General features: G+C 38.4%; 2 protein-coding genes across 8 annotated transcripts in view; one reads left to right on the top strand and one right to left on the bottom strand.

The window, feature by feature from the left end:
* slmapa (sarcolemma associated protein a) overlaps positions 1 to 14,754 on the bottom strand; it is an 80,213-nt gene extending 65,459 nt beyond the window's left edge. For all 7 annotated transcript variants that reach the window (XM_087840868.1, XM_087840867.1, XM_087840869.1 and 4 more), the window contains exon 1: positions 13,124 to 14,754. In XM_087840868.1, the coding sequence (XP_087696994.1) occupies positions 13,124 to 13,321 (198 nt within the window). In that variant the 5' untranslated portion in view covers positions 13,322 to 14,754. The remainder of the gene's footprint in view (positions 1 to 13,123) is intronic.
* A 727-nt stretch (positions 14,755 to 15,481) lies between these two features.
* Positions 15,482 to 23,658, top strand: part of LOC102795519 (uncharacterized) — a 68,763-nt gene continuing 60,586 nt past the window's right edge. The window contains exon 1 of the mRNA XM_087841330.1: positions 15,482 to 15,492. The gene's annotated coding sequence lies outside the window, so the exon portion shown is untranslated. The remainder of the gene's footprint in view (positions 15,493 to 23,658) is intronic.

Raw genomic sequence — 23,658 nt, 5'->3', positions numbered from 1 at the left:
CAAACCAAAGGTCTCATCACAGTGTTCCTGAAATGCTGGGTTTATCCATCTCCTGGGGCGGGCCTACAGAGGAGTGCTGAAGATTTCCCTGTGAGGGAGCTGCTGGTGAAGATCATGAGTCCTGCTTGATCAATGCCATGAGCTTCAGTCTTCCTGCTGTTTCTTAAATGATGCCTCTTACAGCGGGTCAACAGAACTTATGGCACAGGACAGCTGTGATGAAAGAAAGGGAAGAAGTTTCTCCAAACCTCTGGACCCAGGAAACCCAGCTTGGTCCTGATGGTCTTCCTCACTAGTTTCTCTCCAGGGTGAATGTAGCTGTTGATATAATATGAACTCTATTATTAAATGAAAAGAACAAATTAGACTACACTACTGAAACGTTCTGCTGATGTTTTTAAAGTCTCCATGTTACCAGGCTGTAGAGGGCTCTGAAGATTTAAACAGTTTTAGATCCATTACACTCAGTCTTATGTTAAAATCTCAAAGGACAGCATTATATTTTTGATATTAACAGTAACTCTGGGCCTCTGTAGAGTGTGCAGCTGATCTCAGCTGTCTAAAAATGGATAAATAAAAAAAACAAGATTTGAAGACTATTAAGAGTAGCAGGTGTGTAGCATCGCTAACTAGCTAGCAACAAGCCTCCAACACAGTGCGTATGCTAGCGGCTAATCTAACTAACGAATTAACAACAGAGTGATTTTAGAACTATAAGATGATAAGCTGTGTGTCTTTTTTATAACAGTGACATGGTTGTATTTACCTTAATTAAACGAGTCGTCAGTCGCGGTAAACCAGCAAAAAAAAACCTCGAGCAGCCGGGCTACGTAAAAAGTGTAGGGGGGCGTGTTTGCGTTTACGTCCAGCGGGTGTGTGGGCGGGAGCGTTACACAGTCGCTCCACCTCAAGTCACTACTGCGCAGACTCTGGCTCCAAATTTGCAAGATGGCAGCCTCCACAAGCAGGGTATTTTGGCTTCATTTTTGCACAATGGTAGGAGGCGGGGTCGCGTCGTCCATGTTTTCTACAGTCAATGGTTTGACATTATGGCATCTGCTGTGATGCTTGCATCTCTGATGAAGTCTCAATAGTGTCAGTTTTGTTTTTATAACTATATGGTTTACACTGAGTTTGTAACTGCAGACAAATAATCAAATAATTTGGAATACAATATTTTTAATTTACAAGGTTGAGATGGCTCTTTTGACAGTACATATTCAAGATAAATTATTGTAATAGTAATATTTCTGACACAGTCAAAATTGAGTTGAATCAAGTACAATCAGGGACCTTGTGAATCAGAACTGAATAAGTTGTAGAAATCAGTGACAATACCCAGCCCTAGTGGCCACTGTAGGACTGCTTGGAAAGAAACACAAGGGTACAGGCTGTATTTATTTCTTAAAAAAAGAAAAAAACAAATTAAAAATACACACAGCCACAGTGGCACTCTTTCTAACTCAACATTTTGATTCATCAAAATCAAAAGAGTCATACAGTAGTGGCAGAGTAGAGTCAACCATACTCGGTTGCTAACAAAATGCCGTTATTAAACTGCATCCATAAACCATACAGGTGCTAAGTAACACACTAATAAAAAATCTAGAATTTAACTCATCAAAACTGGAACATGAACTTCTTGGATGGTCATTATCAAACAACGAGCCATACTGTTTGCCAAACGATTTGACACAAATATGGTGGACAGGTCCAATTCAGTACATTGAGTTAGCAGAATAGGTAGCTTATGGCTGTCCGTGTATTTATACCTGATAATCAGACAGTGACTCCCCTAAATTCAAATCTCAAAAGAATACAAATAGGTGACTAACTTTCTATGCCAGAAGAAAATCCTGACAATAGTCTTACCTAAAAGTTGCTAACATATAAACCAAACCAGGTTGACTTCTAACAAGCTCATAAGGATTAACTGTTAACAGCATCATCATTCCTATTTGAGGAAGTACTAAAAAGCTGAAGATGGGTTTCATCATCTCTGACCAATCAACTGGTTCACCTGTTAACTTGAGTTTATTCTGAACAAGACATTTACTCCTTCAGCTCTTCCACAATAACCTTCCCACAAAGCTGGTTCCTGTTCAGCTGGAGTTTGTATGTTGATCTTGGTACACTGGGTTCCTGGTATAACTCTCACTGACTTAGCACACAAAAAGACATGAATAGAGTTGGTGTAGAATAGGATAATGTAACACACATACAAATAGTAAATGGGCTTTAACACCCCTACAGTCTAAAAATAAAAAGCTCCCAACAGCTTGCATCGTGTCTAAACAAGTTATGAAGACTGCCTCTAGCCTAACATGTTTAAATACTAATTAAAATGTACTAAAATCTGCAGCAACATGTCAGGATCAGTCAAAATTCAGACAGAGAAGAGATGGAATGACAGACAGGACATCAGAATATCTGCTGTTCCCATTGACAGGGGTGTATCAGAGCCCCAACACTTAAAGATACATTTTGGAATTTATCCATCTCAATAGACTATCCCAGCTTTTTACCAGCAGCTGTTTAAAGAGCCAAGGCAAAGGAGATGTTAAAGATAAAACCAAACTTCAGCTAAATGACAATCTGCCATGTTTTTCTCCCAGTGAGGGAAAAAAATATTCACATTTACTGTAACCTGGTTCAAATTCAGTCATCACTTAAAGCCAATAAAGAAAATCTGATTGGTCATTTAAATATGTAGCTGATTCAGGATGTCAGCTCATACAATTTGTTTAGGTATTTTATTTTACTTTGCTTATGCTATTTGTATATGTACAGCACTTTGTGAACCCTGGTTTTATGTTAAAGTACTTTATAAATAAAGCTGGTATGGTATGGTATGGTATGCATCAAGGAACAGGAAAAAAAACATTTCACCTAAAGGCTGCTGGATGTTTTGGGTTATTGAAAAGCTGTTTTTAAAAAGGATGTAAATAAGACATCTGTCCTAGTTTCATAACGGTCAGAAACTGAACTTCTAAAGCTCCATTGTGGTATCCTGCTGCAATATCTGGAAGCAGCACTCTATCACTAAACACATGAACGATGCCAAAGCTGAGGCTGCCAGGCTGCTCTTCTTGCCAAAAGAGTCTTATTCCTCCACACACGTGCTCAGATATTAAGTGTACTACAGATCTGAATCCACTTTGTATAGCAACGTTCTTGTGCCTTGTTGGCATTCATGCTTAGGTTATTACCATGCCGTGGATTATTGACACCAGACAACAACTCTGCTCTGCTGTCAGCACTGCTTTCCACCAGCTGCCTGGGTGACTGACCAGCTCTTTGGCTGCCTTTAATCATGATCTAACTACCAATGATGCTGTGTTAAAATCCACATTGGCTACCTTCCTCATCATTGACTTTAGTTTTATGAAAATTTTGTTTTATGAAAATGGTAAAAAAAAAAAAAAAAAGTATTTAACATGATTCATATACAGAGAATTCTCATTCCCAACACGTGACATACCGACGTAGGGCTGTGCAATAAGACCAAAATCTCATATCCAGATATAAGACATTTATCGTCCTGACAACGATATAAATCACAAAAATGTAATATTTTCTGTAAATTCTGTGAATCTTAGGCAACTCGACTTGCGTGACGTTTTTCCAGCTGGACGTCCTTTACCTGGAGTCGAGTGTTTTAACCGATGCATGAAGCTATACATTTTTAGACATAAGTTGTAACGGCTACCATTTTCTTTCAAAAGTTTGAGTCAAAGGTTTATTTTTTAGCACCTGACGGCTCTTTTTTGCTTCTCATCCGTAAACTCTCTGCATACTCTTTCACGTAATTCAGTTTATTTTGAAAGGTCTCAACAGGATCTTGAGCTTTATTGTGAAAGGTTTACGTGGAAAACAAACAAGCGGACAGCAGAGCTACGCGATGGTTTTACTGTCATTGTTGCTAACGACAACACGTAAAAACAGCTGCTTGTCCGTCCGTAGTGTGGTTATATTAAATATAAGAGAAAGAGAGAACTTTAATTAATATAGCCACTACAGTGACCATCAAAACGATGAAAATAATATTGCCGTAAACAGTTTATTTTACAACACCACGAAACAAACGATAGCGTAATAGGAAACGATAGATGTTTTTATATCGTCATCCGATATATATCGTTATATCGAACAGCCCTATACCGACAATTTGTCACGGCTCGAGGCGTCTCACAGTAACGCGAAAGGTACCCTTCCGCGTCCTTATGAGACACTCAAGATTCTCAGTTGAATCCAATAGAATGCCGCTCGTGGTGGTAACACACCCTAACCCTAATCTTAACCCTAACCATAACCCTATCACATAGTGTTTTCCAAAGTAATTCATGAAAGAACGTAAAACACATTTACATGTATAGATTCACTCCAAATGGCTCTCATGCCTCCGACGTTTTATCACATAGCATCGGTATGCTATGTGTTGAGATGACAACGTGTTGTCACATACGAGCTCTTTTTTGTCTGTCTGTAAATCATTTAGGTTGTGTACCCAACGGACTTGTTAATTGAGAGATTAAGCAAATTACACACTCTACCCGAACCAGTTGATCAGTTGATTTTCATGGTTGCAACAACAATTGCATCAAAACAAAATTAACCATGCAGGATTTACAGTACAAAAAGCACATAGCAAATGGCAAGGCTTGTTTTTTTTACATCAATATTCTCTTTTTCATACAATGCTTAGGTTTCTACATGCTAACCGTTTTTTACACCTGAGTAGATAATGAGCCTTTGAATCTTCTAAATCTGTTTATAGTTCATTCAGTTTAGTTTCTGCATAGGTTTTCCCTTCTTTCTTTCTACCTGTCAATTCCAAATCCTGCACAGAGAGCTCACAGAGGGAAATGTTGATCCTGATGAGGTACTGCATACAAATCAACACAAACGGGACACTTGCATCATAAGAAAAGTTACATTGTTGTTCAGTATAAATAAAAATAGAATGATTCACTTTTTTTTTTTTTTAAACCTACAACAAGCAGATGTTGACAGAAAAAAGAAGAAAGAACACAAGACGAGTTGGCTTGTGCAGTCATGTCTATGTCCTGCAGGATGCTAAGTCTGGTCTGATCTGGTCTACTGGCACGTGTTAGGGTTCTCAGCATACAAACACACTGGATGCATGAATGACTGGTGGGATAACTAGTGAGTAATACAGCTGTATTAGAGGGATCACCTCACTAAGTCTAAATCAGATTTAATCTGACAAGTATCTGCCTGCGAGTCCATCCGACTGACAAACTGGTCAGTGGCTACAGAGTTAGGAAAATGGACAAATATATTGGTTCTCTTCACTATTATGACCAACTCTTCATGTGGTGGTGTCGGTGGTAATGGGTGAGGTTAGGGTTAGGCTTTTACTTTTACCAATATATCAGCAATTGTCTGGTGGAAAATTTTAAACACACTGCCCAACCCAACTGGGAAAACTGTTCCTATGATTCATGTCAGCGAGGTGGGACGTAAACCTGATATAATCTGAGGTAAAGCTTCCTTTATTTATATTATATTATATAAAGTCCACCGATTTATTTGACTACTTAAAAAGGCTGGGTAGGTTTGAAATATTATGACAGTCATAAAGTCCTGCCAATGGGGAAATTGGAAAATCATTTTATTTTTCATTTATTAAAGTTAAAATTACATTTATGGTTTTCAAACGGGCAAAAAATTTTGAAGGAAAATGTAAAATTGGTTCAGACATAACTGTGCAAGTTATGTCTGAACCACCCTATAAGCAGCCATTCTTATCCAAGACAAGGCTGCTAAGAACCATTTCTAATTAGGTAGGACATGTGGTTCTCTGGGGCCACTTTGAAGGAAAATTATTTACATTTGTCGTTTCTAGATTAACTCATAACATTATAATAACCCTATTCATTCATTTATAACATTTTGGTGCACTACCCACGTTTTTTATGACATGTAAACAAAGATCAGGTGTAAGAGTAGTGAGTAATGAGAAACAGCGGGAAATTTAATGGGATATGTGCACAGACGGAGTGTTATCAATTTGTTACATTTATCAAGAGTTTTTAAAGCGCTTTAAGGAAAGTAGAAAACATGAACCAAAAATGGCACAGCACTATTTAACTGTCTGACTGATATATCCTCTTGCTACAAATCAATCTGACTGTCTGGAGCTCTTGAAGCCATACCGTTCCTAAACTGAAGTTCCAGGACCTCCAGGGTTAAGAGAGAAGCAGCTGGGTCGAGTCTGACCTTCCCATGATGGCTACTACTTAAATAAACACTTCATTATTTTCTCTCAGAGCCCTTCAGATATTCATCTCAGCAGCTGCGTTCATGTCAATTAGCTCATCCTTCCTCTTCAGTAGTTACCAGCACCAGGAGTCCACTGCATAGCGTGCAAGCATAGAGTTAGTCTCTCAGTCTGACTGAGACACTATAACCTGACCAAATGTAAAAGACAATATGTCAGCCTGGTTTTTAAAGGCTCTGATGGGCTCTCAAGCAGTCATCTCCTCAGATGTAAGAAATGGGGTAGGGCTGCTCAATTAATCGAATTTTAATCATGATTACAATCTGGGCTTTCAACGATCATTAAAAATGACTGAGCCAATTATTAGCACCTCCCTCCTGCTTTACTCTCGCGCTGCTCTGTGTGGCAAATCGAGCGCACCTCTCTGCATTTCAAAAACACGTGTCACAACAATTCAGAGGACCCGAGGAAAGCTCAGAAAGCTAAGCAGAAGTTATTTGGAGAGGAGAGTGACTGCCGTTGGTTGAAAAGAGAGGTAAAAAAGAAACTTAAGTGGTGTGGAAACATTATGGGTTTGCAGAGTCAGACGTGGATCAAGTAGACATAGTGTGTAAACTTTGCTACAGTGTCGTAGCTGCACCACAGAGCAACACTGCGAGGTTCACTAAACATAGATGTTTACATTTATCATTTATTTTTTATATTCCAAACATTTGCACTGTTAACAGTATTTGCACACTATTTTATATTATTTTTTAAAGTCATTATTCAATACATTGTTATTGCTAACCCTTTAAAGCCGGTCAGAGCAGCACGCTCCGTTTTGCGTAACTATTTTTAAATCCCTGTAGAACCTGAACCGCGTAAGCTAGCGCAATAATTTTTTTTGCATATGAAACCGGAGGAGTTGTACGTACATCTTATGCCATCAGCTTGTCCTAGGTCACGGTTTTCTTCCACATAAAGCTTTGCAAAAATTGCATAAAAAGCGCTTGCAGGAACAAAAACATAATATTCCAGAAACACGCTTTGCCGATCCGATCAGCTGTTCGTAACACTTCCCACATTGAAAAAGATGTCAACGCGAACTATCGCATTTTCGCAATGTCCTGCCCGAAACCGGAAGTGACGTCAGTTTCGCAGAAAATGTAGTTTTTTTACTTGTAGGCCTTAAAAGCCTATACTGGTGTTTTTATAAGTCATGTTTGACTTTTCTGAATAAGCTTCCTTGTCTTGATGTCAGTGGCTTCTATCTCCTCCTTTGGCCAACTTATTATACCAGCTGGGTACCTGATCACGGGCAGGGCGTAGGTGTTGATAGCCCGGATCTTATTACACATGTATACACACACACGTATATACATATACACATGTATACACACGTATATATGGCTGGGAGTAGGGGTGGGCGATAGAAACGATATACGATAGAAACGATATAAATTTGGCCAACGATAGAGATTTTGACTATTTCGCTCTATCGCGATAGCGCATGTTGATGACGTCATCAAGCGGCGCCTGTTTTGGTCGAAAGCATTGCAGCGGATAAAACCATTATCATCTGCAAATTATGCCGGGCGATAGTCATAGCAAAGAGATGAAGCACTTTTGAAATATGGGGAAAGCCAAAAATTGCGCTTCCTCCACTTCTGTAACATTGATTCATTAATGTTGAATTATCTCGCAGCTGCTCTATTCCCATGTTGTTGCAGTATATTAATAACTAACCTCGTATTGTGGATGAATAATCTCAGTTGTTCTCCTGACTGAAGTTTGGCCCGTGTATAGCATCCTGCTATGCGATTGCATTTGTCCCTGACCACCAGAATCCCTCACGTTAACTTTTATCAAGTGGAAAAAAAAAAGTTGGCGTTCATCCTCCAGCTTCACTGTGCTAATGTTATGCTAACATAGCTGTGTCACTAGCAATCACGTAGCACAACATTATATACCAGGTAGTCCAACTTCAGTAACCCTGCAAACGCCACTGCTGTTTAGTTTTCTGTCTTGATTTATGTTGGAAGTGGTAGCAGAGCAGTATGTTTTAATTAGTTTCAAAAATCTCTCAGTCAGAACATGGTATAAAATGTTTATGTGTAAACTAGCGAGCTAACTTCCTTTTAACTTCTAACTCCGTTAAATTTAATAAATTCTGTTTTCATGGATGCATGGATGTTAAACTTAATTGTTACACCCGATAAAGCAGCAATGCTGATGATTTAATTAAAGATGAAAGAATTTAGACCGTTTTCAACTGTTAGTGTTCGTTTGACTTTGGGACCTGAAGAGGACGGAGTTTTGGACCCAGATTACTCCGCGAAGCTACTCACTACGGCAGCCGTAATGCTCTGACAATCCATCAAGCAGTGCAGCTTACCAAAGTTGTACTAAAACATTTTTTAACAGATTTCTGCACACCAAAATCGGTTCGAGGTCAGTAAGCACAACCAGAATTCATACATAAGGCACACTCTAGATTTTTGAGAAAATTAAAGGATGTTAAGTGTGCCTTATAGTGTGGAAAATAGGTTATACAGAAGAAAAGAATATATCGTGATATATATCATTACCGCACATGCTTCAAATTATATCACGATAGGAATTTTAGGCCATATCGCCCAGCCCTAGCTGGGAGATCTATATATGTATAGTGAATAACCATACAGCAATCACTCCTCAAACCCTTTCACGTTAGACTGATTTTTACAAGAACTAAAACTGCAGAGTCATGTGACACACAAACATTGTTTCTGCAAGAGGAAACAACGGTTATGAGGTACAGGTTAGGCAAGCCACTTTTAGAGTGAGTGAGTGAGTGAGTGAGTGAGTGAGTGTGTGTGTGTGTGTGTAGCATTACCCTAATACATATTTCTGCTGCCTTAGTCCCATGCAATCTATGTGAGTTAATTGCAAAACAGGTAATAATACTAGAACGCAAGGTAGTGGTCATTCGACTTCATATACTACTGGGAAGCTCAATCTATAGTAATACTGTTTTTGGAGATATGAACTTTTATATTTATAATCCAAATATGCGAGAATAATTAGTATCTACAGATATATTTTTTTATATCAGTGGATGGAAGCAGAAAAAAACATCACTTTCCTTCACAATGAAACTCTCCATGCAGGCAGTTTAATGAAGGATTTATTGGTAATACTGACTGTAAGGAAAAAAAACTCTTATTAGCGTGCGTGCATGTATGCCTGTTTGCTTCACAAGTAAAACCAGTGTGAAGCACTGTGAAAAATTAAAAATAAAGAACCTAATGAAAAACTGCGTTACCTGACACGGACATGCTTGTGTGTGGACACATGCCCTTTGCCCCGACACTGCCACAAACAAAACCTCATTCTATAGGAAACGAATTATCTAGGTCCTACATTTATTACATTAAAATTCAACTGACTGTATTAATCACACATATAGAGAGCAAATACAACCTTTTCATGAGCCATAAGAAAAAAACTTCCTTGGTAATAAAAACTCAAGTGATAAACCAATAATCTCAAATCATTACTTCCCTGTTTCAATACATTCAGCAGCATGTGTGAATGGTAAGATCCTACAGATCAGTGTGAGTCTGCATGTGCGTTTATTCCTGAACAGAGGAAAGGATGACGCTGCCAGTGTCGTTATAAATAGCCTGTGCTGCCTTTACACACACACACAGAGACATACAGAGGGTATTTCAAAGTCCCTGCATACCACAGTGCTGGGTAATCCCATGGCTGTCTCAGTCTGTTTAACCTGTTCAGCAGAGAAACTACAGATGCAACAACGCACAGATTTTATATGCCCAATTTACATTCAGACCTGTGCCTTTTAACGAAACAACAGTTTGGCTCCCCTGAAAGGGATTAAGTCTAATCGTAGACTGGAATGTGGGCTCCATTCAATGAATATCTGCTTTGAATTTTGGTTAGCCCTGGACTAAGTTTAGCCCCTGGTCTGAAAAATGAATCCTACAACTATTTTTATCTCATTCTCTGCATTTAACAGATTCTTGGTTTTACTGTCTACTTTCTAATGACAGAAATTACTTAAATAATTCAGAAGAAAGACACATTATTTATTTAAATAAATAAATACATCCCATTTATAAGAAAACCTGGCAGATACACTAAATTTTCATTTTATCTTTTTGGTTTAGCACCAAGAGCGCTCTTAATGGCTAAGAGTACAACAATTTAGATTTTCAGTCCATGTATTACCTGATCAATCTTAAAATAAGTGAGAATAAATTATCACTTTCACATGAGTATTATGGTATGAAATGATGGTCCCACACTATGAGATGGGAGAAGTTTGTATTGTGATTTCAACCTCGGTTTCAGTTATTGGCAGTTATACATGTCCAGGTCCAAAGTCTCCTTCAGTCCCCAAAAATCGAACACGGAGACCGTACTGACAGTTAAACAGTCCAAACTCTTTCACTCCAATAAAATGATTAGTGTGGCTGTTACAATAAACTTTAACACCAAGTCATCCATGAAAGAGAGAATTCACAAAGTTTAGCCAAGTTAGGAATCCACTGGAAGTTAGTCAGAAGTATTTATTTAAAAAAACAGAAAGAAATAAAAAATTAAAATGTACAGCTGTTTTATAAGTGCAGATATAAATGAAAACTAAAATCTAAATAGCAGCAACATTTGGAGGGCTCCTAAGTTGGGCCAGTTGACATTTAATAATGTACTGCCTGGCTACAGATTTAGTAAATCGTTCTTGGTGAAAATCTTGCTTTTAGGGTCCCTGATGGGCAGAGATAAATGCCATCATTTGATAGAAAGACAAGTCCGAGTTGATGCATCCATAATGCCAGGTTAGTCATTAATATGTTGCTGCAAAATTTGGATTCGTCACTACAAAAAGGTCCCAACTCAGTAGAGATGCACCGATCAACTCCCCAATCAGGAACTTGGCCAGCGTTTTCTGCCCTGACTGAGAAAAGGCTAGTTCATGTATGCACAACACATGCACACAGCAATGCAGACAAATCATCATATGCACATGCACAACCACACACACTATGTCAAAACCATCTAATCTCCTCACTGCAAGTGAAGATACAGTTCGCCAAAGTAAAACACAAGAGTGAAAAAGTTCATAACAACAATTCCACTGAGACAAAGAACCTAACAAAGCTACAACTATCCAGAACTTAGAGCCAGACACAAGCCAGCAGCCTCAGCGTGAGCAAAAGATCAAAGCAATTACGAGACAAATTATGGAGATGAGTGGGAAAAGAGAGAAGGGTCAATGCCCTGTTATCTGGTGAAGTTATAAAAATACTAGGAAATGATGCAAGTACCTGACATTTGTTTTGTTATACAAATCTGTTGAACTTGACATTGTTTGCCTACATAAAATATGACAGGTAAAGGTAGGTGTACAGCACCTCATTTTCATTCAATTATTTGTAACTCTTTCCAGTGACGGCGAACTTTATTTTCAATTTTCCAATGAGAGAAGATCTTGTAATGTACTGCAGTTTGGGGGAAAATTCTTAAGTTTAATAATTTATATTTATTATGAAAGTAAAACGTTGCATTGAAGCAGAGTGGGTATATGCTATCAGTTAAAATTGAGGAAAATTGCAACTGGTGCATCTGTAAATCCTGATCCTTTTCAATTATGTAATTTTAGATAGCAGGTTAAGTCAACTACTTAAATAAATTTAAAAACATATGTAAATGTGTGAAGATTTTCTCCAAAATCGTTCAGGCACATCAGTCCACAGAACAAAGAGTTATCAATTAAGTGGTTTCAAAGCCGTATTTAATTTGCTGAAAACTTCCTTTTTAAAAAATTAAAAGCTGGGCAATATCAGCAAAATGCACACATTTGTTAAGTAAGCTACCCTACCTCAACTACACACTCACTAATCCTGCTTAGTGCCCCACTCGCTTAAAAGTTTATTATGAACCAGAAAAAGCCCAGACTAGTCACAGCGTCAGCTGTTCTTATGGAGGTTCCTAACAGAAGTGACAAGGAAGCAATAAGAAGAGCCGGTTGAACTCTCTGAACTGTGGGGGGGGGAAATACATTTTCCCGAGGGCTCACGTGAGAAAAAGAAGAGAAAACTGAGCATAACTGAGTTCAGTTTATTGGTGTGGCCCTCCACAAGGGTCAGTTTCTCATGTGGCCACCTTGGGAAAAATCAATTTCCCACCCCTGCTCTAAACAGTATAAAAATGTGCTACAGCACTTCCTTTATAACTAAAGAGACAATGCCTCCCCACAATTCATAGTGACACAAACTAATCCATCAGCATAACTGACAGGAGTGACACAGATTATGCTGTTGTTAACATTGCTTTTTCATTTCATCCCACAACCTGCTCATATATTTCAAACTTTAAACAGCAGCCTGTTAGATCCACAGCAGAACTATCATTATTAGTATTAATAATGATAGCTGTATTAAAATCTGCTACCTGGATTCATGAAGGTAAAAATGATTTATAAATCTTCAAGTCACAATTATAAGGCATATTAAATTATCCCAAGTTGATGTAAGGGTTACCATGATTCAGTTTGGAATAAGTTGGATCTCCTGCTATATTTTAAGCACTTAGGTAAGAACTTTATTTACACAGTAAAAGAAAGGTTGTGAGCTAATTGGGATCATCCATAGAAAATATAAGTAAACAAGATGAGCAGCTAACATTGCAAAATTCCTCTTTATAGGCCTTTTATTCCTGTCTATTTAAAGATGCAAACCAATGAAGTGATATTTCTCACTGGTGGTTCTCTTTATTTGGCCAACCCATAAGAAGACATGGAGTAAAGTATTTATCTACTGTAGTTTCAGGCCCACATAAACACCAAAGTAAAGCAATTTACGTAAAGTAATTTTAAGTGCTGTTGCCGCTTACCTTGCCAGTCTTGTGGTCAAACCACACCAGAGCGTGATTCCTGGACAGCACCTTGCAGTCGAAGGTGGCGTTGTTCTGGGCTGGCCGGCACCGAGCCACCGACCTGCCGATCTTGACGGGCTCATCCAGGTACACATGCCGCTCCTGGAATGGGTGCGAGTTGGGTCGGCAGGCGAATATTGCCAGCGCTGAAGGCATTGATTTTGGCTTGAGAGTATTACTCCAACCAGAGACGAGGGGCAAGTTTTCTTGATCCAGAGTGGCAGGTTTTTCTGGTGCAGTCCCTCCTCCAAAAAAAATAGGAATAATCTACGATATCTGCGGCCTATCTGTAGGCTGAAATGTTAGTCCTCTAATCTTCTAGGCACTAACTAGTAAACATGGTCCTCTCTCGTGTATGAGAAATAAAAAACAAACCAACAGGTATAAAAAAAGACAGGACATTCCCCTCACTGACTGCCCACCGAAGCTACATAACGACGCTTATATGTGACAGCAGGCACTATGTACAGACCAAGCTGCCATGTGTCAAGACATACATAAGTGAGTATAGCACTGACAGCCCCTCACGTCCATCAAACTCCTTCTGTGCTGACTAAACTGTCTGTTTAACGTCTATCAAGAGCAGTAGGTCCAATTATTGCGCGCTTCTGAGCTGTGTTGTCTTCTCTTGCAGCAAGCTAACAGCAGGCACACACCCCAGCGTTCATCACCCTATACACACATACACACAACACACACGCGTCTGTCATTTACTAAAGTGTCATCTATAAGTGTAGTTGACATGTATGGCTCTTCATAATCTGAGTGACCTTGTTGCCCTGATGCAGGGAACCTTAGCTACCTTCCTATCTCCCTACCTTCACCACTCCCTCTACCAGAGAACACCTAGCGAGCCCGAACGCCAAAACACCCCTGAGTTATAAAACTAAAGCAGCTCAGTGCCCACTCTTCGTCTGAATTAGTCAGCGGAGACGTTTCAAAACCATCCACCGGGATGAACAGGGGAGGATTATCTGGCCGTCTTGTGCAACTAAAATGCTAATTGGCTAACTCGCTGGTGGACAGGCGAAGCGCTAACTCTCTTCTGGCGTTGTACTAGAACGCTAGGTTAAGCTAGGCTAGGCTAATGAGTACTGACAAAGTTATCGTCCAGGTCCACAAATTTTTTCTCCCCATCTTTTTCAACCAGTCCGCTTACTGAATGGATACGATATACCATCCCTGTCACCTGGAGTAAATAAAAGCAACACGCTAGCGCTTCTTTTTGCTAATATAGAGTTCTGCAGGCGAGCGTTAGCATTGAAGGGAGCTACCTAGCAGCTAGCCGGCTAACTGACAGTCAGAGCAGAAACCGACGCGGAAAAATCAGGGGAGTTTCTTGACTGCGGGTCCTCACGCATCACACACCAGTCCGATTATTTTCTGGGGAAAGCCCCAGTAAGAAACACAAGTTATGCCGCTGTTGTCTGTTGCAGTGTACCTCGTGGTTGCCGCTATAAGTTTTATATTAATGCCGTCGCCTTCCAACAGTTTTGTGGAAGGAATCTAGAAGAAGTTGTCCTCCTCCGCAAGTCCCAGCCGCCATACTGTAACTAGAGAGCAGACAGCGGTGGTGCGTTCACTGAACGACAGACAGCCAGAGGGATGCGTTCACTGACCAGCTGACATGAGCACCACCCACTGCTGAGCTCATTAAGTCAGACTCGGAAAAAGTAATGAGCTTAAAAGATAAATACATAGATACAAACAGAATTATGAATTATTAAAAAAAATATAACGTGATTAACACTGACGATAAAAATGTAAGCACTTTTTTTAAATGTAAAAAAAAGTACATACAGGCAGTGTTGGGGAGTAACGGAATACATGTACCGCCGATACGTATTTAAAATACAAAATATGAGTAACTGTATTCCGTTACAGTTACCGTTTAAAAAGGTGGTATTTAGAATACAGTTACTTTGTTGAAATAAATGGATTACACGGCGGTACTTCCCTGTTTCATATTGTGGCGGGTCAGGCCTGTTTGGGTTTTGTTTGACAGCTACGTTCTGCTGTTCCAGGTGGCAGCGTTACGGTTGCTATGGTTATAGGGTGACGCTCTCTCTCTGCGTGTTTCCTGGGTGAGAGAGCGCCTGTTGTTGTTGTGCTAAGCTAACAGGCAGAATGCTACCGGTATAGCGCTAAAGAATGTAGCATCATAGGCAGTGTAGTCCGTGCTGCAGGGAGAATGGACTGCCATACCCGTTATGTGTCTGTGAGCGAGGGAGGGAGAAAAGGAAAAGTACGAGCAGAAACGGGAGCTGGAAGCATGTAAATATAATAATAACCACTGCAGCCAAAAAGAGTGCCTGACGAGCCCAGTTGTAAGTAAGCTATTAAGACTCGACTGTACGCTGTGTTCGTGTTTTCCTCTGAAAACAATAAGTTCCGTTGGAGCAGCCTTTCAATGCCTCTCTCTGTCTGTCGCTAGCAAAGTTGACCCAGACAACAAAGTAAAGCTAGTTTTCGGCTACGAGCCCGACACAGAACCCACCGTATTAGCCAGAGGTCCCTTTACTACGGTTCGGAGCCGCGGACCTTCAGCAACAGTAATAAATCACAGCAATAGTACATTCACTTAGTTGTAAACAGCATGATAATATATTAAGTAATCCAAAGTATTCAGAATACGTTACTCTCATTGAGTAACGTAACGGAATACGTTACAGAATACATTTTGGGGCATGTATTCTGTATTCTGTAATGGAATACATTTTAAAAGTAACCTTCCCAACACTGCATACAGGTAATGTGTTACAAAGTTGGTATTAAAGCACATCAACATATTTCACATACAAACACTTCTTCAAATAATGATGACAAAGAAAATTACTTTATACCAAAATCCTATAATCTGTTTACATCCTCTTTGCAAGAGTTCACATGATAATCTAAACGTATTGCACAAAGATTTGAGGACTAGAAACCACCCAGACAGTGAAAATACCTCAGACTAACACACAAATACAAATGTGGCTAACTCCCTCAGAGCTCAAAGGGACGTGTGAGGAAATTATTTCATAAGAAATTCTACTATAGACCCAAATCTATTTCTACTTAGTTTATATACAGAAGAACACAAATATATAAGCTAACATAAAAGCTAGAAGCACTGTTTTGGTGAAATAAAACCCTCGTAAACCAAACGTTAAACACAAGATAAAACAAATGATGTCAAATCTTCCATGAAACGGTATCATGAAAGTCAAAAGGGCTGAATTTTGTTTAGAATATGGATCTATGAGAAAATATGATTTTTTGCAAACCACACAATTTCTCTGTTATGTTGTTTTGTTTTTATACTTTGCTATGGTTTCCCTGTTTTACTGGAGTGGATTTTTTTCTTTCAAGAACATTTCCTTTGTGTTAAATATGAAAACTGGATTATTGTTCAGTCTTTTTTTCAGAACCTTTCTTCTTGTTTTTTTGTTTTTTCATTGTCCATTACACAGGCCTGGATATATTAATTCCCTAAGAAATATGAAAGTCCTAATAAATGGTATAATCTAGAAAGAAAAAACAGAACAGATTTGTATCTACTTTGCTTAAAAAAATCATCTGGTTTCTTTTCAAGTACCTTTTTGATTCTCATCACCTGCAGTTTATTAATCAGAGCAGGGGCGATTTTAGCCCATTTTGGGGGGTGCTTCAGCACCCCCAAAATGAATCAAAGCACCCCCAAAGATTTCTTACTTTTTTTGACAATATTTGCTGTTTGTGTGACACACTACTAAAAATATAAAAAGCATACAGTACTGTACTTGTTTGAGACATAACATTTTAACAACAAAAGTATAGATACCCCCCCCCCCCCCCTCCCAAAATGGTTTGTTCCAGCTCTCTCCTGCTCTGGCTCTAGCGCTCTTGCTGCCAGAGCGATGGTGGCTGAGACACAGCGGAACGGAGGTGTAAGTGCCTGGCTTAAAACAGAACATATTAGCTGCATTTAACCTTCAGTTACTCTTTATATAGTTAGGTAGGAGTCAGACCATGTTTCGTTTTAACTGAAAAACATTACACCCAGGTAACCTGCAGTGTTGAAAACGTGTTTTCCGACAATGTTTGCTACCCTACAATCCGTCCTGCTTTGTAGTAAATTCAGCGACATTTCACCGTCCTGTTCCTCCCATTGAAATGTATACAGCCTATTTAAAAATCTAAAACTTTAAATTTTCCGTAGCCTAAAGTTGTTACCACTGTCCTGTTTTAAATGGATACTAACTAGCTAACTGACTGAATGCCCATTAACCTTATAACTCCTGTTGTGTGTGCGTGTGTGCGTACAGAGAGACAGCCAGGTTCATAATGAATATGAGGAAGTTTTTTCAAAAAAAAGGAGCCACATTCAGGTAAAAGTGTAAAATCAAATGATCCGTCAATCAAGAATAATGTTGGATCAGTGTTTCAATATTTATATCTTTTATTAGATGTTCATGTGGTTTGGTTATTTGCCTTTTGGTTGAAAGTACACTGAGAGAGGACTTTTTTATTAGTGATCTTAATAGTATTTTTTCATATTAATTTAATTTTTATCTAATTTAATACAATCTATTTGTGTATGATTGTCAGTCCAAAGAGGGAGAGAGGAAAGAGGGGAATGTGAGGAGAAAGGGCAAGGTCAGGAAGAACCAGGTAAGAAAACAGATAGGGAACAGTGACAGGCACAACAGAAACTCACACAATCTGGAAGTTGTGTCCTCCCTATATTAAAGCTGCTATACAGAATCTGCAAAACAAACTGGGTTGAAACATTTTGACCCTCTTTAACAACATTCCAACATAACATTATAATTGATTGGGGAGATTAAAATTAATGATATATTTTTATGTGGTTCAGCCACAACTCTTCTAAATCCTCAGCCAGTAATAGGTAGGCCAGCTTTTGGACCGTCCAGTTGTCTGTATGACTGCCGCAGTACGTACATTACATTTGCACACTATCAGAAAGTGCCAAACAGCCCTGGTGGAGTGAGGAGCTGTAAAGAGAAGCAGAGTGCTCTGTTTATATTCTAAAAATGTTTTAAGCTTGTTTCAAAGATTCTGTACAGCAGCTTTAAATGTTTTCCAAAAGCACACATACACTTCTCAGTGTTTCTCAAACATTTTACAGTGTGTACCACCTGATAAAATGTCAAGCTCTCCTAAGTACCACTATGAAAGCATGAAACTCATAAATCTTACAACAGAAAATTAGTATTATTAAATTAGTAAAATTAGTATCTGCATACATTGTACACATTGTATACATTCTACCACAGGCAAAGTTGCCTCCATTTTTATAGTTTTAATTAATATTATGTAATAATTTATTTGTAACAATTTATTCTGTTTCGGGAGTGTTTTTTATGTATCTGTATTATATTATACATACACATTAAATGTGAATCTCTGTCCAAAAAATGCACTCAGTTTACTTCTTACTCACTATGAGCATCATTCATTATTCTCACCCAGTAATTAAGGTTAGGATATGTATTTTTTTTATTCCAATCCATTCTTCTTTAGCAGCATTTAAATAACCTTGATCAGATTTGATGGTTTTGTTACAGACTTTTCAAAAAAGTGTTTTGCTTTTCTTTCACAAATGTGGGGATTAAATTGTGTTAAAATGTACAAAACAGTGATGTCATGTTTTGTGACGAGGACCCAGGCACAGAGAGACTTGATGAATTTAAGAATCTTATGATTTAATAAAGAAATTTGCAGACTTACACAGAGATGGTAAAATTATGATGACTGATAATGGAGATGAATACAACAGACGATGAGGACAGGGAGGAACAGGGGTTTAAATGCACCAAAGTGACAGTCAGAGAGAACTCGGGACAACATTTAAGGATGCAGGGACTGACAGAGACAGGTTTATCTTGCCTGGCTGGGCAGCTCTCTGGGTGCTCAGCACCCCCAAAGCTCTGATTCTAGAATCGCCCCTGAATCAGAGCAGTATATTTCAGTTTGCATCAGACGGACATCATCCCAGCAATGCAGCTTAGGGATAGGACAGCAGGTTGGGGTGGTTTTAGAGGAGATCAAATTCTGCTTCTGGTCCCAGAAATGTCCCTGTGGTGCTCTGGTGAACAGACAGCTGAGAACAAATCGATGGTGGATAAGACTGTAAAGCAGATAAAAATAAAGCAAAGCTTTGCTGTTTTTTCTTAGATTCAGCCATAATTTATAGGGCATGTGACTAAAGTATTCATAATTACTCTCCATAAGTGTTTGGAATTTTCTGCATCAATTTTTGTATTGGCTGTAAGGAAATATAAAAATTATATAATTGTTGCTTCTAGTAGCTGAACTGTGACCAGGCTTCAGTCTACACACTTTACTGAGAAAAGAAGGGCTAAAAGTTTAATTGAACAGTTTGAACACTAACTTTTAAGACTGGGGATGTTGTTGTTTCATCAGCTTTTGGGGAAAAACACTTTTCTTGAAAGAGACAGATAGGTTTGGTGCTGTTCTCATTCATATTAAGTTAGTCAAGAGGTCACAGGCATTTTTTTTATATTCTTTAAAATGAAGGAACTTATTTGCTGTATTGAAACCTTTTCTCAGAGTTTATTGGGTTGTTGCCAGTTTCCTAACTAATCTCAAGCCATTGTTGCTAGTCCTTCTTGTTTTCAATCAGCCTCAATAATACAGCAGAGCTGTTACGAAACACGCAGAGACTTTCCAACATGATCAGAAACATATCTGAACCATTAAAAGTGCCACGTACACATTAAAGCAAATGACTTCCTCAAAACAAGAAACCCAAAAAGCAGCCTGATGTCAGACAGAGTTATCAATTCCTTACACTCTGACCCTAATTTTTTGAAAGTGAGAAATATTCAGTGCATTCCACATTTTTTCAGTTTCACCTACTTCCAAAGTGTATGGAGAAGAACAAGGGGCTAAAGAGGTTGAAGATGTAAAGTATTGCAGCCTGTGGCTTTTAGTGTCAGGAATATCACTGTATAACACTCCACTTAATGCATCCCTTCTCTAGTGATCAAATAAAACTTACACCCATCCATTCACACAGACTGAATATATAAATATTTGCTTGTTTTTTGTTTGTTTCTTTTTTGTGGTAAAAATGTTTTGTTATCTGTAAGTAATTCCTCTTTTCCTCTAAATGTCCAAGACTGGGTAGGTTTGATAAGATCAGAATATTTAAATTCTTCCATGGCTGTTTAGTTTACTTTTCCCTCATATTACTAAAAATCAATCTTCACAACAAAATCCCAGCAAGAAAAAAGTATGTTGAGCTATGTAAGCCAGTCAATTTGTTCATCACAAGAAAAGGGCATGTTTCTAGGAATAAGACCTTGTACTGTTGCTTGAGATCTCAGTAGGTCTAAGAGGGCAGAGGATTGAAACAGGATTCACTTTGGGATCAGATCATTAGGCTGTTCCAAATATACCAGAGTGAAGGACGAGATAAGAACTGAGTGACTGACAGACTCCTGCGATGTAAACATCAGACCTTATAGGACAGTGATATTAAAGTCATTTTAAACTGTGGGCCACAAACATACAGCCCATTTTGATCTGAAGTGAGCTGGACCAGTGAAACAGTATTTCTTAGTTTTTCTATATGATAAAGAAAAGCTGCAGTCATAGATCAAAGAAATGTGTCACTATGACTGTTTGGGCCTAAACTGTAAGAAATAAATGTGTAAAATTACAGAAAAGGTTCTGGTAGATCATTTCCCAGACTGTGCTGTAAAACAGAAAGGTTCTGTTCTTTACGGAAATAACATAATTTCTATAGCTGATAGTAAAAAAACAGGACCTTTTCTGTTATTTAATTTTGTCTGTTACTTAATTACGGATAGTATGGCAAGTTAGCAAGTTTATTTATATAGCACAATTCAACAGCAAGTTGACTCAAAGTGCTTTACAGAGACATTAAAAAATAAAAACAAATAAAAAAAACATGATTTAAAATGGGGAAAAAAAGAAAGGAACAGTAGATAAAATCAGTAGTTAAAATGTAAGTTTTGAAATATAATTTGACGTATGATTAAGTCCAGATCCCAAATTGGATTTGGATTATAATTAAGTAACAAATATTATACATATACTATAAACTAACAGATATTGCCCAAATACAGCAAATACTTTGGTGCAATATGAATGGCCATGGGAGAAGTTTATCAGCAAGAGAATCAGTTAAATTTATTAAAATACAGCGCAGTCCAAAATGTATGCCTTACTTCACATTTCCCAAAGCCGTCCAGTGGGCCAGATCAGGGACTGTAGCGGCCCAATTCTGGCTCCTCTGCCTTATATTTGATACCCTTGTTATAGGTTTTCATTTTGAAGTTTTGGAGTTTTCCTGTAAAGTGTTTCTGGTGCAGGTTTTTTTTGTGGGATAGACCCCATCGTGGTCCCTGCTGCGTTGCCTAGCCCTCCTGCAGAGAGAGCAGAGCACCAGCTGTCACTGTGCTAACAGTCTGACTATTATATGAGATTTAACAGCATCTTACTGTGTTTAGCTTCTTAGCCCAGTTTGACATCACTATGTCCATTTAACAGAGGCTGTTTGTGGGATACAAAGCCTTAGAAGCTGAACTCCATTACATCTTAGTTTAATTACAACACTCTTTAGTGATCTGATAAATGTTGGGGTTTGTGTGCTCCCAGACTTCATTCATTGCATTTCATTATCTATCAATGCAAAGTGTTTTTGATATTGAATGTATTATCACTAATGTCAGTAATGTAACTATTACATTCATTACAACTTACATGTTTGTACCATGTGATATTTGAACATCCCCAAAAAGGCCTCACTTGGACTTTGGATTTTTTAAATTTATTTATTTTCTGTTTAGTTGATAACTTAGCTCTTTAGTATGCACAGGTTTTTTGTTTTGTTTCGTTATGTTTTTTTTTCTTGGGATAAGATATACTTTATTTATGAAAAAATACAATAGAAAAATGGGAGCAAAAATTACAAAAAATCATAATAAAATACGAAAAAAGAATAATTGTGTTAAAAAATGAAACATGTGACAATAAAGTATGTAAAAAAGCAATGTACATTTACATTTATTTAGTGACAGATCAAATACTGTTTTCTGTGGCTCAAGATATAAAATGCAAGAACAATTAAAACCAAACACAGTGTATAAGTCATTTAGTATGAATTGGTTTAAATCTGCATTACTTTACTGAAATCCAGTACTGGTCATTTTGTGGAAAAATATCTTATTGACTTGATTACTATTCTTACCCATAAGTAGACTAATTTGCATCACAACTTAGGCCACCGAGGTTTGTTTGTGCCCTCTGTTTGCAGTTAGGTTCATCCATCTGCTTGCTCGGTGATAGAGCTATTAAAGGATTTAGATAAAGCTGATTTACTGCCTTCAGAGTCGGGCTGTAATTGAAGACGTGATTCATTCAGTGATGGGAGTTATACTTAGCAATGTGGATGTGTGTGGGGGGGGAGGTGGTGGAGTGGGGGTGTTCAGATCACAAAGAATGAACTGTAGCTAGCGCTGCCAGCAGCAGGTGTCACTAAGGAATATATTATCGTATATAGTAATATGAAAATGATCTTAATCGTCAACATGTCTATCTACAGGTGGTCTGTAGTGGTACAACTGAATCATTTGACCACCCACTCAATTCATCAATGGGCTTTGATCAGTGGTTGTTGATCAATGGTCATAGAAACTTGCATATTAATGCTCAAGGAACTGACCTCACAGTCCATTGTTCATTGAATGGGCTAGTTTCAGTCATTGTCCAAGTGTACTGTTTAGGTTGAGGAAACCTGCAGTCAGCTGAGACTGAAGAAGTCACTTGGATGAGTGATGAAACATTTCTCCACTGAAAACGCTACGCGCAGATGAACAGAATCAACCTTTTGGGATTTACTTACCTGGATGACTAAGCATGCATCAAGACATTTTTTCAGTGTTTTTATTACTGCTAATTTCTGCAATTATGTCATTCACCAAAAACAATTCCTTTACATTTATAGCAGACAAAAAACACTTCTTCAGAGCCATGGTATAGAGGACCTGCTTTGTATGTTTTGTCTCAGTGTAAGGAGTATAAATATATAACCCCAATTTACCACTTGACTGCCTCCATCTCCTCCTGTTTGCAGTGTCCTTCTCTGTCACACCAACCCCTGCATGTGCTTACTCCCATGAACCTTCTCTGTGCTGTTCCTATTTTTCTCCTGCCTGGAAGCTCCTTCTTCAAAATCCTTTGCATAGTATATCCAACATCTGCCCTCAGCTCATGCTCAAACCATCTCAGCCTGAGGTGTTCCTTTAATCTCATCAATTCTAATGTCGAATGGAAAAGAAATAAACTTTTTCCTTCATTCCTCAGGCATCCTCTGTCTGGTTAAAAAGTCCCATGTTCTCTCTCCTTGACATCACCATTCCTTTACAGGTAAGTCACTGGACCAACTGCCTTTTCACTCTTAATTTTCTTCATAGCTCCCTTCATTTCCTCCTTACCAGTCCTATGCACTTCCTTAT

This window comes from Neolamprologus brichardi, chromosome 5, assembly GCF_056152115.1.
Source record: "Neolamprologus brichardi isolate AB-2024 chromosome 5, ASM5615211v1, whole genome shotgun sequence".
Classification (NCBI taxonomy): domain Eukaryota; kingdom Metazoa; phylum Chordata; class Actinopteri; order Cichliformes; family Cichlidae; genus Neolamprologus; species Neolamprologus brichardi.
The sequence above is the reverse complement of the archived record's forward strand: the minus strand, read 5'-3'. Positions and strand labels throughout refer to the sequence as shown.